The sequence below is a fragment of the Marmota marmota genome, unplaced genomic scaffold (genome assembly GCF_001458135.2).
Source record: "Marmota marmota marmota unplaced genomic scaffold, marMar, whole genome shotgun sequence".
In the NCBI taxonomy this organism is placed as follows: domain Eukaryota; kingdom Metazoa; phylum Chordata; class Mammalia; order Rodentia; family Sciuridae; genus Marmota; species Marmota marmota.
Window position 1 is genome coordinate 26,050,746 of NW_025999977.1, and position 14,339 is coordinate 26,065,084.

Genomic DNA, 14,339 nt, shown 5'->3' on the forward strand with positions numbered 1-14,339 from the left:
TAAGGTGGAGGGACTCTTCTAGCTATTTTTTAATTCCCTGAAGTACCAAATCCTTAAATGTTCCTGAAGGATGTAAGACATTAAGAAAAATTAAATTTGCTCTCTCTTGTAGGGAATGAATGATGTCATCTTCATTTCAATGGGCCGTATAAACCTAATTTTCAAAATGCTATGAACATACCAAAGAATAGGAAATGAATATTTCAACTCAAAACCAACCCCAAGTCAACATCAATTCATGGGGGAGGGAAGCGAGGTCTTCTCTGAGAATCCAAAAGGTAATATTTGTACATTTAGATGTGTTTTGACTTTTTGGCCACATGCGGATAAGCAGATTTAGGAGCTCAAAATAGTTTTACATGTATTCATTATTACTTGTTGAAACATGACATGATTTTTGTGATTTTCTGTTGGTTGGTTGGTTGGTTGGTTTTGAGATGGGGTCTCACTATATTGCCCAAACTGGTCTTTGCTTTCTTCCTGGAGTTAAGATCCTCCTGCCTCAGCTTCCTGAGTAGCTGGTACTGCAGGTGTAAGCCATTATGCCTGGCTTATGACATGGCTTTTATTTGTCTAGGAGTCTTCATCAAATCAGTGGCCCTTTTTATTTATTCACTGTGCTGTTTATATGTGAGACTTACAGGTCTCTGGAGTCAGATGAGGCATGGGTGCTATGAATGCTCCAAATGTTTTGGTAATGGGGAGAGTAAGCAACACCTTGACACCCCTGAATATTATCATGGCAACACAGTGGTTGGAGAAGAGGGATTTGGGTCCAACAGTGAGGTGTGTGCCCAACGGGCTATCACTGTGGATTTTCCATCTTTCTCTCTTTACATACTTGAAGGAGCAGACACAGCATTTCTCCGCAAAATTATTTCAAATGTCAGGGAAGGAGAGGGCAGCAAGCCCCTATCTGGGGAAACATGGTGGGTGTACTCTTAAATGTTCCTCCTAGCCCATGATTCTGATCATTTTTCCTATCACACCCAGTTTACAAATCAGAGCAGTTTCCTGGAAAAAAAAATCAATCCTACACCCCTTTTTATCTATGATTGCATGACGACAAATAATGCAGGATTGTTAAACTGGTAGAAGAATGCAGCTGGATAACAGAAACAGATAATTCATTTAAAATGACATCAGCAAAGTGATATAAAACAGAATGAAGCTTAAGATGAAAGCCCTCCCTTTTTGACACAGTCACATTTTTTTTAAAGAGAGAGAGAGAGAGAATTTTTTAATATTTATTTTTTAGTTTTCGGCGGACACAACATCTTTGTTTGTATGTGGTGCTGAGGATCGAACCCGGGCCACACGCATGCCAGGCGAGCACGCTACCGCTTGAGCCACATCCCCAGCCCCATAGTCACATTTTAATAACTAGCTTATTTTCCCCACTTGAAGTTATCACTGTAATCCATGAGGATTTAGATAAGTTTTACCACTGGAAGGTTCTTTTTTTTTTTTTTTGTACCAGGTGTTGAACCCAGGGGCTCTTAATCACTGAGCCACATCCCCAGCCCTTTTAAATATTTTCCTTAGAGACAGGGTCTCACTGAATTACTTAGGTCCTTGCTAAGTTGCTGACGCTGGCTTTGAACCTGCAATCCTCCTGCCTCAGCCTCCCAAGCTGCTGGGATTACAAGTGTGCACCACCGTACCCGACTAGAAGATTCTTAATACAAGTTTGCCTGGTAACACTGCCAGGGGGAGATAATGAATCAAATATTTCAATGACTACAGGAAAGAAGAGCTACAGTACATTTTCCTGTCATTTCTGGCATGCTGCAAGATTGAACCTGAAAAGGGAAAGGAAGCTCCTTTAGCAAAGAAGGCAAGACAGTCCTGGACACGCGTGGCTCAGGTATACCATCTGCAAGAACTTGGCCCAAACCCCTAGTGAACAGCTTGTTCTCCAGCAGCCACGCAGGGGTGTGGACAACACTTGGAGAGGCACAGAAGAATCAGAAAAATGACCAAGACATCAGAAAATCAAACCCATGGAGCTGGAATAGGAAAGGCACCAGAGGAGTGTGACTTACTAAGGCAGGTGGGGCTGGGAGTGGACAGCCGCGTGTACCCAAAGGCCTGCCTCCTTGCCCAGGAAGCTGAATGCGGCCCAAGAAAACCGACTCTACCTGATCAGCACAGCTGGGCAGGGCTCTCTCCACTGCAGGGGAATGCTTTTGCTTGCCCTCAGGTGGCTCCCCATTCATTCTTCACAGCATTTATTGTCCAACTGTGGCCCTTCTCATCCTCGGGGTAGCCCCCTAGGGAGCAGCCTGAGGTCCTCCAGTCCCCTCCTTCTACCCTCCCTTCACTCCTCAGTCCACCACCATCTACTGATTTCCCTTCACTGAAACCACAATTATGAGCCTCCCCACACGTCCCTGCTTTCTACCTGCCTTTGTGGCCTTTGTGGCTACAATGTCAACCATCTGCTTGAAAGTCAGCCTTCTGCCAAACCTTCCTCCATATTCCTACAACACCATGTATGTAGACATGGTCCATTCAGCAAATACCTAGGACGTGTTCACTGGGTGGCAGGCTCTGGACCCAGAGCTTTACCCTGGCCAATACCTAATCCTTCAGACAATTCTCAAGGTAGGTGTTATTTTAACCTACATATTTCACAGAGGGTATCTGAGACACAGAGATGTTAAGTAACTTACTCAGGGCTGCATAGCTAGTAGTAGAGCCAGGAAGCTAACTCAGGCAGTCTGCCTCCATATCCATGTTTCTCACTGCTCTGTTATACTGCTGCCACAGCATTATCCACGTTGCTAAGACTTCCCATCTGCCTGCCCCAAGATACTGCAAGATTCTTCATCTGCCAAGCAGCACTACAATAAACAAAGCTAAAATACCAGTTTTAGAAATCCTCATTTGGTTTTGGGGAAACCAAATGGAATAACTTCTGTGTGTAAGACTATTTCGGATAATCCACACCTTATGAATGCCTTTGAATTCCCAGGGCTTCAAATAAGGCCTGGCACTGTGCTGGGGTGGACAAATGAATGGTATGTAAGAATGGCTAACTACAGGAATTATTTGCTGAAAAAGGCTAAGGAAACTCCTTGCCGCAGCCTTGGCCAAACTCTAAAAGTTTCGGTTCCCTCATCTAATCACCCACCCGCTATGGGTATTGCTAGGATTATATGAGATGATGGTATAAAGAGCTCAGCACAGGCCTGGAGTCGGGTAAATGCTCGATAAACATAGATGATTATTAGCAATAGAGTTCTTTCTCTAGAGGTCTTCAGAATCACAGCAGAGTTCCTCCATTCTGAACTTTTAAAAATGTGAACATAATCAAAAGGAAAGATGAGGTGACCTGTTTACCTTTTTGACTTGGACGTCGATGGATACAGGTGCTCACACAGCCAGCCAATGGTGGCAGAGATAGGCATGTTAAACTGTGCTCCAGAAAACGACAACGGCAAAGCACTGCTAAACATAATCTTCCATTTTCAAGTACAGAAAAAGAAGAGTTGTTCCCTCTGGGAAGGACCTTGACCAGTTTTGTTAAAATTGTGCCTTGACTTTGGCAGTTTCGAATACATAGTAAGAAATCAAATTAAAGAAGAGGTTTTTAATGTGAACAAAATTTAAACATTAATTTCCAAATGGTCATCTCTGAATCCAAGTTCAAAACCCATTAATTAGATCTTTAACCCCAGAATCTAAATAATTGAAATTCCATAACTTGCTAAATATAAATAAACTATTTCATGATAAAGAAAATTGGTATTTTAGCTTTGTTTATTGTAGTGCTGCTTGGCAGATGAAGAATAAAGACCTTGGCTGGGTGACAGGTCACAGCCAGTTCCCCTTTTAACTGTGTCACTGGAAATTAGGGGTGCTGTCTAAGCTATTTATACACATATGCAAAGCAAGGCCATATTTAGAAAAACAAAGTACTTTCTCACAGCTGTGGCTCTTTAGCCACTTTAGACTTCTCTTAAAAATTAAACCTCTTGGTTGAGTGGGGTTGCTTTTTATTTTCTTCCTTTCTTATGTCAATGATATTGTCATGAGTCTTTTATTTACTTATTTATTTTTAGCAAGGCCGTCTTCACCATGTGTTATTACCTATTTTGTTCCTTGAGTGGTGTTAAACTTACAGCATTATTTTTGTCTGCATTTTTTGACTGGCTTTGTCCATTTCATCCAATTTTAATTTTGGTTCCAACTGTAGCCACCATAATCAGAACTAGTATGTACTAAACATCCATAAGGTGTGGATTATCAGAAATAGTCTTACACACAGAAGTTATTCCATTTGGTTCTACCAAAACCAAATGAGGATTCCTGAACGTCTTCCGCAAAACAATATATGATCTCCCACAAAAGGCAAGATCAATGTGAGAGAAAGCCATCCTGAGGACCTTCAGAGCAGTGCCTGTCAAAACTTAGCAGGAATGTCCCAGTGGCTCAGGAGGCTGAGGCAGGAGGATCATGAGTTCAAAGCCAGCCTCAGCAACTCTGTGAGGCCCTAAGCAACTCAGTGAGACCCTGTCTCTAAATAAAAATATATTTTAAAAAAGGGGTGAGGATATGGCTAAGTAGTTAAGTGCCCCTGGGTTGAATCCCCAGTACCCAAACAAACAAACAAACAAACAAAAAACAACAACAAAAAACCAGAATGGGCAAAAATTACATGGATGTGGAGAGATGCTAAAACATGGACTCCTGGCATTCAACCCCTGAAATTATGACTTAATAAATCTGAAGTGAGGCCTAATAATTGCATAACTTGCACTTGTAGCACTTTTCTGTGTGATCCTGAGGCTGTTGGTTCAGGGCCCACACTTCCAGTACTACTGCTCCAGCACTAAACAGAACTCAAACCTCTGAAAGGTCCACGTCTTCCAGCCTAACATTCTCGCCAGTCACTGATGGACCAAAGATGAAGCCGGCCATCAATGAAGGTTCCTCCAACAGAGCAGCCTATCCAATTCCCATGATCTAAATAATGTGGATCTGTAGGATTTAAAGCTTAGCAAAGCTTCACAGTTGCCTTCTTGGTGAAGCTACTCAGAATGCTGGAACGTCATCACAGCTGGTGAGCCCCTGAACAAAGAGGCTCCAATGGTTCACAACCACCATTAATTCAGATCAAAGGAGTCTGTTCAAACAGAAGGTGGCCCTCAGTGGCTGACTGAGGTGGAGTCCAAACTGAGAATTCACCATTATCCTAAATAAATATGCAAGTTTCCCCCGCTAACTTTTCATTGTTAAAAATACATATGGCAGCCAGGTGCGGGGGTGCACACCTGTAATCCCAGCGGCTTGGGAGACTGAGATGGGAGGATTGCGAGTTCAAAGCCAGCCTCAGCAAAAAGCCAGGCGCTAAACAACTCAGTGTAGACCCTGTCTCTAAATAAAATACAAAAATAGGGCTGGGGATGTGGCTCAGTGGTCAAGTTCCCCTAAATTAATCTCTGGTACCCAGAAAAAAATATATGGCAAAGAAGATATTGGGCCAGTTGGAATACTCTGCTAATTTATGGAGCCATTTCTGTGGGACAGATAATTAGAAAAATTTATTTTTCTAATTGCTAGATCAAAGGCTATTATCCTCTTTTTGCCATACAGTGCCTTTACTTCTTATATTCCAATTTCAAGTCTATAGACATTTTCCAGAGACAGTCTTCTGAAAAGAGATTCAGTGCTATACCAAAATCCCACCAGGCTTCTGGCCCAACATTTGTTAGATCCTTTAATTTATGAGGTAGAAGATTCAAATAAAACCAGAAAAATATCTTTATTTTGGTACAGTCAATATGAGTTGACCTGTTAATAGTATTTATTAAGTGTCATGCTCTGCTAATATATGGAAGAAATGAAAATATTTTTTAAAAAGAAAGAAAGAAAATCTGGTTCCTGACCCTATGCCAAAGTGTGCCATGATTTTGTCCGTTGAGAAGGTCCGTGCTCCAGCTCTACTAGCACCTTCTCAATTCCTGAAACCAGCTGCACAGCCACATCCTTTTGGACCCACTTGGAAGTACCCACTCCCAACCCCTCCTTTTAGCTGGGCATAAACATCATTTTATCACAGCCTCCTGATGGCTCCAGTCTAGGTGGGGCTCCTTGCTGGGTGCTCTTCCTTCAGAGGATTAACATGTAATGCCATATTCATAGGGAGAGTGTATCATTAACACCAGTCTTCCTCTCCAACCTCTAAACTCCAGAAGAGCAGGCACTGGGTCTATGTCTGTTTTTATTACCATTTTATCCAGAGCATTTAGCCAAATGACTGGTTTATAGTTGAAGCTGAATATATATATATATATATATATATATATATATATAGAGAGAGAGAGAGAGAGAGAGAGAGAGAGAGAGCAAGAGAGAGAGAAATACATATATATGAAAGAATGAGAATTAGAAACAAATTTTATGTGATAGTTTCTTCCTGTTGAAGAGAGTTACCATTCATACAAAAATAAATATACAAATAAACACTATAACTTTTAAGGCTACTCAATAGGAAAGTAAACTGTAGGTGCAAGAGTTGAAGACAACTTTGTACACATACTCTGGCATTTGGATACAGTATATTACGCACCTGTTTTTATAAGTTAGACGGACAGTTCTTGTACCTTCACATTTCCCAGGCTGCTGCTCCTTGGATGCCTGTTCCCACTTAGAAATAATGTCACAAATCTAGAAAGGAATTGAAAAACTGAGATTCACACGACCTTAAAAAAAAAAAATCAACATTTTTTGAAAACAAGTATATCTGTAGACTGAAAATTCTCAATTAATATGACCAAAAAAAATGTGTTTAAGATTTTTGTTTTCAGTTCCTATATAGCTCTAAGTTTAGGATTTAACTATAAATTGTTCTTTGGTCCACTTATCCTTTTGGACACACATTAACTTTGGACTGTGGCCATGCATTTTTTACTCAAAAAGGAATCTTAATGCAGGACTGCATGAGACTGGAAACAAAGAGATTCCAGGGATTTTTTCATGATTTGGTCACTGAAGGAGTAACTTTTCTATCTTCTGAATTTATAAAGATTGGAATGACTGGGGCTGGGTATGGTGGGGCATGCCTGTAATCTCAGCCACTTGGGAGGATTGCAAGTTTGAGGTCAGCCTTTGCAACTTAGTGAGACCCTGTCTCAAGATAAAATTTAAAAAGGGACTGGAGATGCAGCTCAGTGGTAGAGTGCCCTGGGTTCAACCCCAGTGCCACAAAAAAGAAAAAAGAAAAAAATGGAATAACTAAGTTAAACCAAAGAAATCTGAAATACAAGGAAAAATTCTAGCTGTTTGATTTGGGAGAAATCTTTTCCCTCTCTAAACCTCCATTTCCTCATTTGCAGAATAAGTGGAATGTTTTTCTAAGGGCTCTTTATGGTTTTATGATTCTGTATTTCTAATCATTGCCATCACTTGATAGAAACTTTATTAAAGTTATTTTACTTTGATCTGGGAAAGATTAAAAAAATTTTTTTTAGTTGTAGATGGACACAAAACCTTTGTTTTATTCATTTATTTTTATGTGGTGTTTAGGATTGAAACCAGGGCCTCACACATACTAGGCAAGCACTCTAACCCTGAGCCACAACCCCAGCCCCAACCTGAGAAAGATTTTTCACAAAACCTTTTCTTTAAACCAGGTGTGGTGATATACACATGTAATCCCAGCAAATCAGGAAGCTGAGATAGAAGATCACAAGTTTGAGGCCAGCCTCAACAACTTAGTGAGGCCCTAAGCAACTTAGCAAGATCTTGTCTCAAAATAAAAAATAAAAAGGGTTGAGGATGTAGCTTAGTGCTAGTGCTTCCCTGGATTCAGTCCCCAGTCTCTCTCTCTCTCTCTCTCTCTCTCTCTCTCACACACACACACACACACACACACACCACACCACACACACACACACACACACACACACACACACCATTCTTCTATATTTCCACAGGTTCATTTTCCACCCATCTTTCAAACTGAGTGCAAAGTTCACAGTGCTCTTGAAACACTTATCAATTTCAATTCTAGCTTAAGGTTATCAGTGCATAAATCTGTTCTTCCCTAAGCAAACTAAAGACCAAATAGTTTATTTGTTGCTTGCCAGGTCTGGCTCCTTAGAAGCCCTTGGTTTCACCTTTATGTTTCCTTGAAGACAATGCTCTAGGTCTCTGCCAGAAGGATCGTCAGTGAACAATGCAAATCCAGACTGTAAAGGCTTCCTCATTCCTGTGTCCTGGTTCAAAGTATTCAAGAATTCTTCCACTGTGGTAGAAGCATCAAACCCAACTACCTGAGCAGAAATAACAAAGCAGTGCTCTTAATAAAGAGCATATGTGTTTGAAACAGAGACGTCAGAGTAGGGATCAGGTCATGCTTGATGCATGATTAATGACAGCACGCATTTCTGTAGGTGTTTTAACGTTTTTGTCCCAAAGCTCCACTGGAGAAAATTAACAAGATTACCTCAGTAGTCAGCTTGCTGTATGTAAGAATTCAGAAACCTCAGCTACAGCCAACAACAATTCAAAACAGAAAGATCATTTGATAGCTATCAATACCTTTCAGATATTATGTAGTTACCTGTTAGAAGCAAACCAAAAAGTACACAAACTGCAATCTTTAAGTAAATAAAAAAAATAAACAAGAAATACTTTAAATAAATGAACACTTTCATGTATTTAATGTTTGTTTCTTTAACAGGCAGTTAAGTATCGAGTTCAGTGATAAAAGGCTATGGCCACAAATACAATTGCTGGCTTCAGAGCATGTTTCCTTCAGTAAATAAGTGACATCCAGATCAGAGAGTTGGAAGGGCCTGGGAAAACTTTCCCAGATAATTCCTGAGATTTGGAGACTTTAAAAGAGACTAAAATTGTGCATGCTCAAATGTTAGTAATTATTTCCTTACCTACCAGGAATACTGATGGGGGAAAAAAATTTGCCCAAAGTATATTTGATTTTCTCCATCACAGTTATAATGGCAGTGAAAATCCATTCCTTTTTTGGTTCAATATGGATTTGTTTTTAGCATGAATCCTTTTTAGCAAAACTATTTCAAAACTTAGTTGTTTTGATAAAAGATCTAATATATTTTCAGGTTTATCAATGCCAGGTACTGACCAAGCTAGGTATTCTCATTTCCCTAGGTTTCTTGATCAAGCACATTTTTATGACAGTAAAAAGGCTAACACACCTGATATATCCCATTCATGAAGTGCACGGGAATACTGAAAGGCAAGGAATGATGATACGGGTTTCGAAGAAGGGTTGAAAGAATTTCCATTCTCGAGGGTCTCGCTTCTCGATCTCCGTTTTGTTGTGTTCTTTCTACACATCTCTGGCAATAAATGGCATATTTCCCAAATTCTGTCCTGTAATATAAAACTTAAGATAAAATCTACGAATAAATTTAATTATGACAATCTAATCCATGCATCCTCAAGAAAACTTCCCATCCTGTTCATTATTACTACATATTATAATAATTTTGAAAATAATTTTCCTTTTTCAATGATAACATTAAATTGCTGTCATGTTTCTCAAATTCCAGTTCCTTTATTTTTGCAACCGACTAACTCAAATGTCTCTATAAAGTATTCTTCAACTTTTTGTATTAATCACAAAATGGATTTAAAACTACCAGTCATTATACAGTCAATATATAGTGATTATATTGACAAGTATAAAGAAAGCAGTTGTATAAAGAATAGAATGTGGTAACTTAAACATGATGCAGCAGAGTTCTCTTCTGAAGAACATCAAGGTTGATGTTACATTGGTAAACAAGAAAGAAGATGTCTTCTAACAAAAATTTTAAAATATTTTCCTTCTTTACCCTATAAAACATGCACTTGTTAAAAATATTAAGCATTAAACAAAACCACTAGGGTGAACTATGTAAAAGTTGAATCAAGATCTTATTTTTCCTCATTTGCATGTAATATAAAATTTATGTGTAATTTTCATTTTGTTTATAAAAGCAGATTGATAACACCTTTAAATATGTTTTCTAGACAACCCAATGGTGTCACCTTCTGTCCAGGGGGCTCAATAACTGCTACAGAAATCACATGATTTTGATCATAGGGTCCCTAGAATGCGTTATGAACTGCAGAATATTTTCCTCTTATTTCCAAGTTGCTTTTTGGTTTGGGGTTTATTTGTGCTAGTCCCAGGGTCTATTTAAGCAACCTAACATGAACCTCTTGGTGAACAAAATGATCCTGGGTAAACCTTAGCTGAGTGCCCTGGGTCCCATTCTATGAGGATTTTAAATATTTCTTTCAAAGGAGTGAAAATTCTGATGTAACTCAAATACATACAATTATAAAAGGAGGAAAGACCACAGTGACATAAAAGAACTAAATGGTCAGCCATTAAAAGGGGAAACTAAGAAAAAAACACTTGGTTTCACTGAAGAAGCACCCCTTAATGCTAAGTCATCCATACTTGAAATGACACATAGACTTTTCCCTGAAAAATATTTTGATTGCAATCTTCCACAAGATCGGTAACATAAAAAAGGAAATATTTCCAAGTTCCACATAAATAATAACAAAAGGCTTCCTATACCAAATTTTGTTCACATATTCTAAAAAGGTACCTGGCAGGTTTTTAAATACTTATGATTTATTGTAGACTTTCAGAGCCACATAAATAATTCAGCCAGCTAGTTTTCTGCACACCTGGAATCTGCGTTCCTCTTTAGATGGAGCCCAAGGAGCCACAGGAAAGGATGATGGGGAAGGAAAAGCCCAACACAGAGTGCCAAGAGCTGCCAGCCCTGGGCAAAGAGAAGCATTGTAGGTTAGATACCATGCCGGTCAACAGCCGTCAGAGGACTATGGCTGACAGCTTGGGAGAGCCACGTGCTGGTGACTGTCTCCACCCCATGTTTGCTTCTTCCCATATATATTATTTAGAGCATTTATACTACATTAAGACAAAAGCTTTACATAGGGTCAGACACATGATCCATCCAGTTGTATACACCTTCTGTTTACAACTGAGGTACCAAAACACAAGTGGACATAGTAGTCCTTTATCACATAATACTCAAAGATTAGGACATTATTTCTTTTTTGTTTATTTATATATTTACCCACTCACTTAAAAATAGGCAGCTTTGGGAAAGGAAGATTATAAAATTGTAAAAAAAGAAAAAACCCACATCTACCTAAAATCAAAACCTATCTACCCATACAAACATACACAGATATATAAAAAAGGCAAGTATGAAAATTTTAAGAGGTTATCTTTTTTATAGAATATACTTTTAAAAATTGTTTTTATTTTTTTTTTTTTTGCCTTCCATCTCCCTATTATTCCTCTTTCTTCTGAGTCTTTTAAAATACATATGCAAGCAAAGAAGGATCAATTTAACTTATAATCTCTATTCTTCTTTGTATTTTTTTTTTTTAAATTTTTTTTTATTGGTTGTTCAAAACATTATAAAGCTCTTGACATATCATATTTCATACATTAGATTCAAGTTGGTTATGAACTCCCAATTTTACCCCAAATACAGATTGCAGAATCACATCAGTTACACATCCACATTTTTACATAATGCCCTATTAGTAACTGTTGTATTCTGCTACCTTTCCTATCCTCTACCCTCCCCCCTCCCTCCCCTCCCATCTTCTCTCTCTACCCCATCCACTGTAATTCATATTTCTCCTTGTTTAATATTAGTTGTACATGGCAGTAGAATGTATTTTGACATATTATACATATTCCGAGTATAACTTCCCATTCTTCTGGTTGTACATGATGTGGAATTACATTGGTCGTGTATTCATATATGTATAAAAGAAAGTAATGTCCGGTTCATTCTACTATATTTCCTACTCCCATCCCCCTCTCTTCCCTTCATTTCCCTTTGTCTAATTCAAAGTATTTCTATTCTTAATAGAGGTTATCTTAAGGTAACCAAATGACATGTGATTTTTAAATTTTCCTTTGCTCCATTCCTTTCTGTATTCAGTGATTTTTAAAATGCAATATAGAAAAGGAGGGAGGAATGCCCTTGAGAAGCTGACAGTCCACTAGACAGTTATATAGGCCCACAGTGAATTATATAACATAGTAACACTGTATATTAACTTTTGAAAGTAAAACCAATGGAGAGAATGTCTATCTGCTAAGTGAGTCAGAGAAGGATTCACACAGAGGATGTTGCTTGGCTGGTCTTGTAAGTGGGAAAGAAGAAGGGGAGTCCAGGTAACAGGAATAATGCCAGGTGCAAGGTGTGTTTTAAGAACTGGGGGTGTGGTTTATTCACTGTGAGCTGGGGGCTGGAAGAGGAGAAAGAGGAGCCAATGGGATCCGATGATGAGCTTTGGCTTCAGAACCACTCTCTTGCACAGGCCCTTTCCAAGGCACTGAAAAACTCACGTTCAAGTGGTCATTATGTTTTTAAAGATGTGGGAAAGTAATATATTTTATACATTTTTTTCAGCACTGGGGATAAAACCCAGGTTCTCTAGCATGGTAGGCGAGTGCTCCACCCCCCTACATCGCCATCCCCTGTGCTCTTTTTCTTAATTGTTTAAGTTTCAAGTCTCCCAAAATTTGGATCCAACCCTGAGAATCCTGTACACTGGCAATAAAAAATTTCTGTTTTATTCTTTGGTTAACTCAGAATCAATATGCAAAGCTAAAAATAGGCATTTAATCAAGATTGAAAACAAATGACTACAAAACACCTAAAAAATACAATCAATTGCACTAACAAATAAATGTGTCCCAAATTAATAATGGATTACCAGTTTTTACTTGGAAAGAATTTAAAAGAATTACACTGAATATTATTAAAGACATAGGGAAACTCTTCAAGTGTGTTCAAAGGAATTCATTGAATTTATACACAAGAAAACATGTCTACTGTAGAGCTATTTATTATAAGAAAAATAACTGAAAAAATATAAACGTATAGTGATTGATATTAATATGACAATGCTTTGAAAACATTTAAAGATATAGGATGAATTATTATATTCTACAGTTTTAAAAAAGCAATGTGCACACTGTAATTTCAGTAATACGAGAAAGTGAGTATTACACCTACATATACATCTACGTTAATATAAAAACACACAGATATATAAACCAAAAGGATCTACATCAAAATACCAACAGCTATTTTTTTCACTTTCTTTTTGTATTTTCCAAATGTTTATACTGTGTGCTATTCTTACCACCAGAAAAATAGCACCATTTTACATTCCATGTGTCTGTATCAATACATACCTGCAATGGTCCTGGTTGATTCTGGGGCTGTCTTCGTCTTGTCTGTTTAATAAGTTGACAGCAAATTTCATTCTGTAGCTCAGGATGTGTCAGACAGATTTGTAAAGCACTCTGGGCTAGGGATATATGGTAATCGATTGCAGGGGAGTCAACTGCTGCATTTATAAAAAGTTGGCAGGTCTGAATTAAAAGAATGATATGCTCAAGGTGAGAAATAATTAGATTTATTCTGCATGAATTAGATTCTCTTTCTAAAATTATTTATTTATTTATTTAGGTTAAAGTAGAATGCATTTTGACATATTATACACAAATGGAGCACAACTTCTCATTCCTCTGGCTATACATGGTGCAGTCACTCCAGTAGTGTAGCCATACATGTATATAGGGTAATAATGTCTGCCTCATTCTACCATCCTTCCCATCTCCACAACCCCACCCCTCCGTTTACTCCCCTCTACACAAACCAAAGTTCCTTCATTCTCCCCTATCCCTCTGCCCCACTATGGATCAGCATCTGCTTATCCGAGAAAACATTCAGCTTTCTGTTTTTTGGAATTGGCTTATTTCACTTAGTGTGATATTCTTTAGTTCCAACCATTTACCTGCAATGCCATAATCTCATTCTTCTTTAAGGCTGAGTTATATTCCATTGTGTATATATACCACATTTTCCTTATCCATTCATCTGCTTAAGGGCATCTAGGTTGATTCCAACCTAGTTGTTTAGCTATTGTGAATTGAGCTGTAATTGTTTAGCTACTGTGAATTGAGCTGCTATAAATATTATTGTGGCTGCATCACTGCATCACTGATTTTAAGTCCTTTAGTTAAAGACCTAGGAGTGGGATAGCTGGTCAAATGGTGGTTCCATTCCAAGTTTTCTGAGGAATCTCTATACTGCTTTCCAGGGGGATGTACTGTTGGGAGCCACAGCCCAAGGGGCCCCAGCAAACTTCCAGCTGCCAGCAAACTTCCAGCTGCCAGCTGATTGGCTCCTCTGCAGTGATGCTCATTGGGCTGTTTTCCCCGCCCTTTCAGACCACGGAGCTGCTCATTGGGGGACTCTTTTGGCTCCGCCCACACGACCCAGCCA

At 38.7% G+C, this 14,339-nt stretch overlaps 1 protein-coding gene across 6 annotated transcripts in view; it reads right to left on the reverse strand.

Moving 5' to 3' along the window:
- The window catches only part of Plekhh2 (pleckstrin homology, MyTH4 and FERM domain containing H2), a 109,929-nt gene that overhangs the window by 14,395 nt on the left and 81,195 nt on the right, over window positions 1-14,339 (reverse strand). For all 6 annotated transcript variants that reach the window (XR_007348094.1, XM_048804462.1, XM_048804465.1 and 3 more), the window contains 5 exons: window positions 13,244-13,423; window positions 10,678-10,775; window positions 9,186-9,363; window positions 8,127-8,282; window positions 6,578-6,675 (listed from right to left, as the gene is read on the reverse strand). Coding sequence is in view for 5 of the 6 variants with exons in the window: in XM_048804462.1 (XP_048660419.1) it covers window positions 6,578-6,675; window positions 8,127-8,282; window positions 9,186-9,363; window positions 10,678-10,775; window positions 13,244-13,423 (710 nt within the window). In the remaining variant the exon portion in view is untranslated. The remainder of the gene's footprint in view (window positions 1-6,577; window positions 6,676-8,126; window positions 8,283-9,185; window positions 9,364-10,677; window positions 10,776-13,243; window positions 13,424-14,339) is intronic.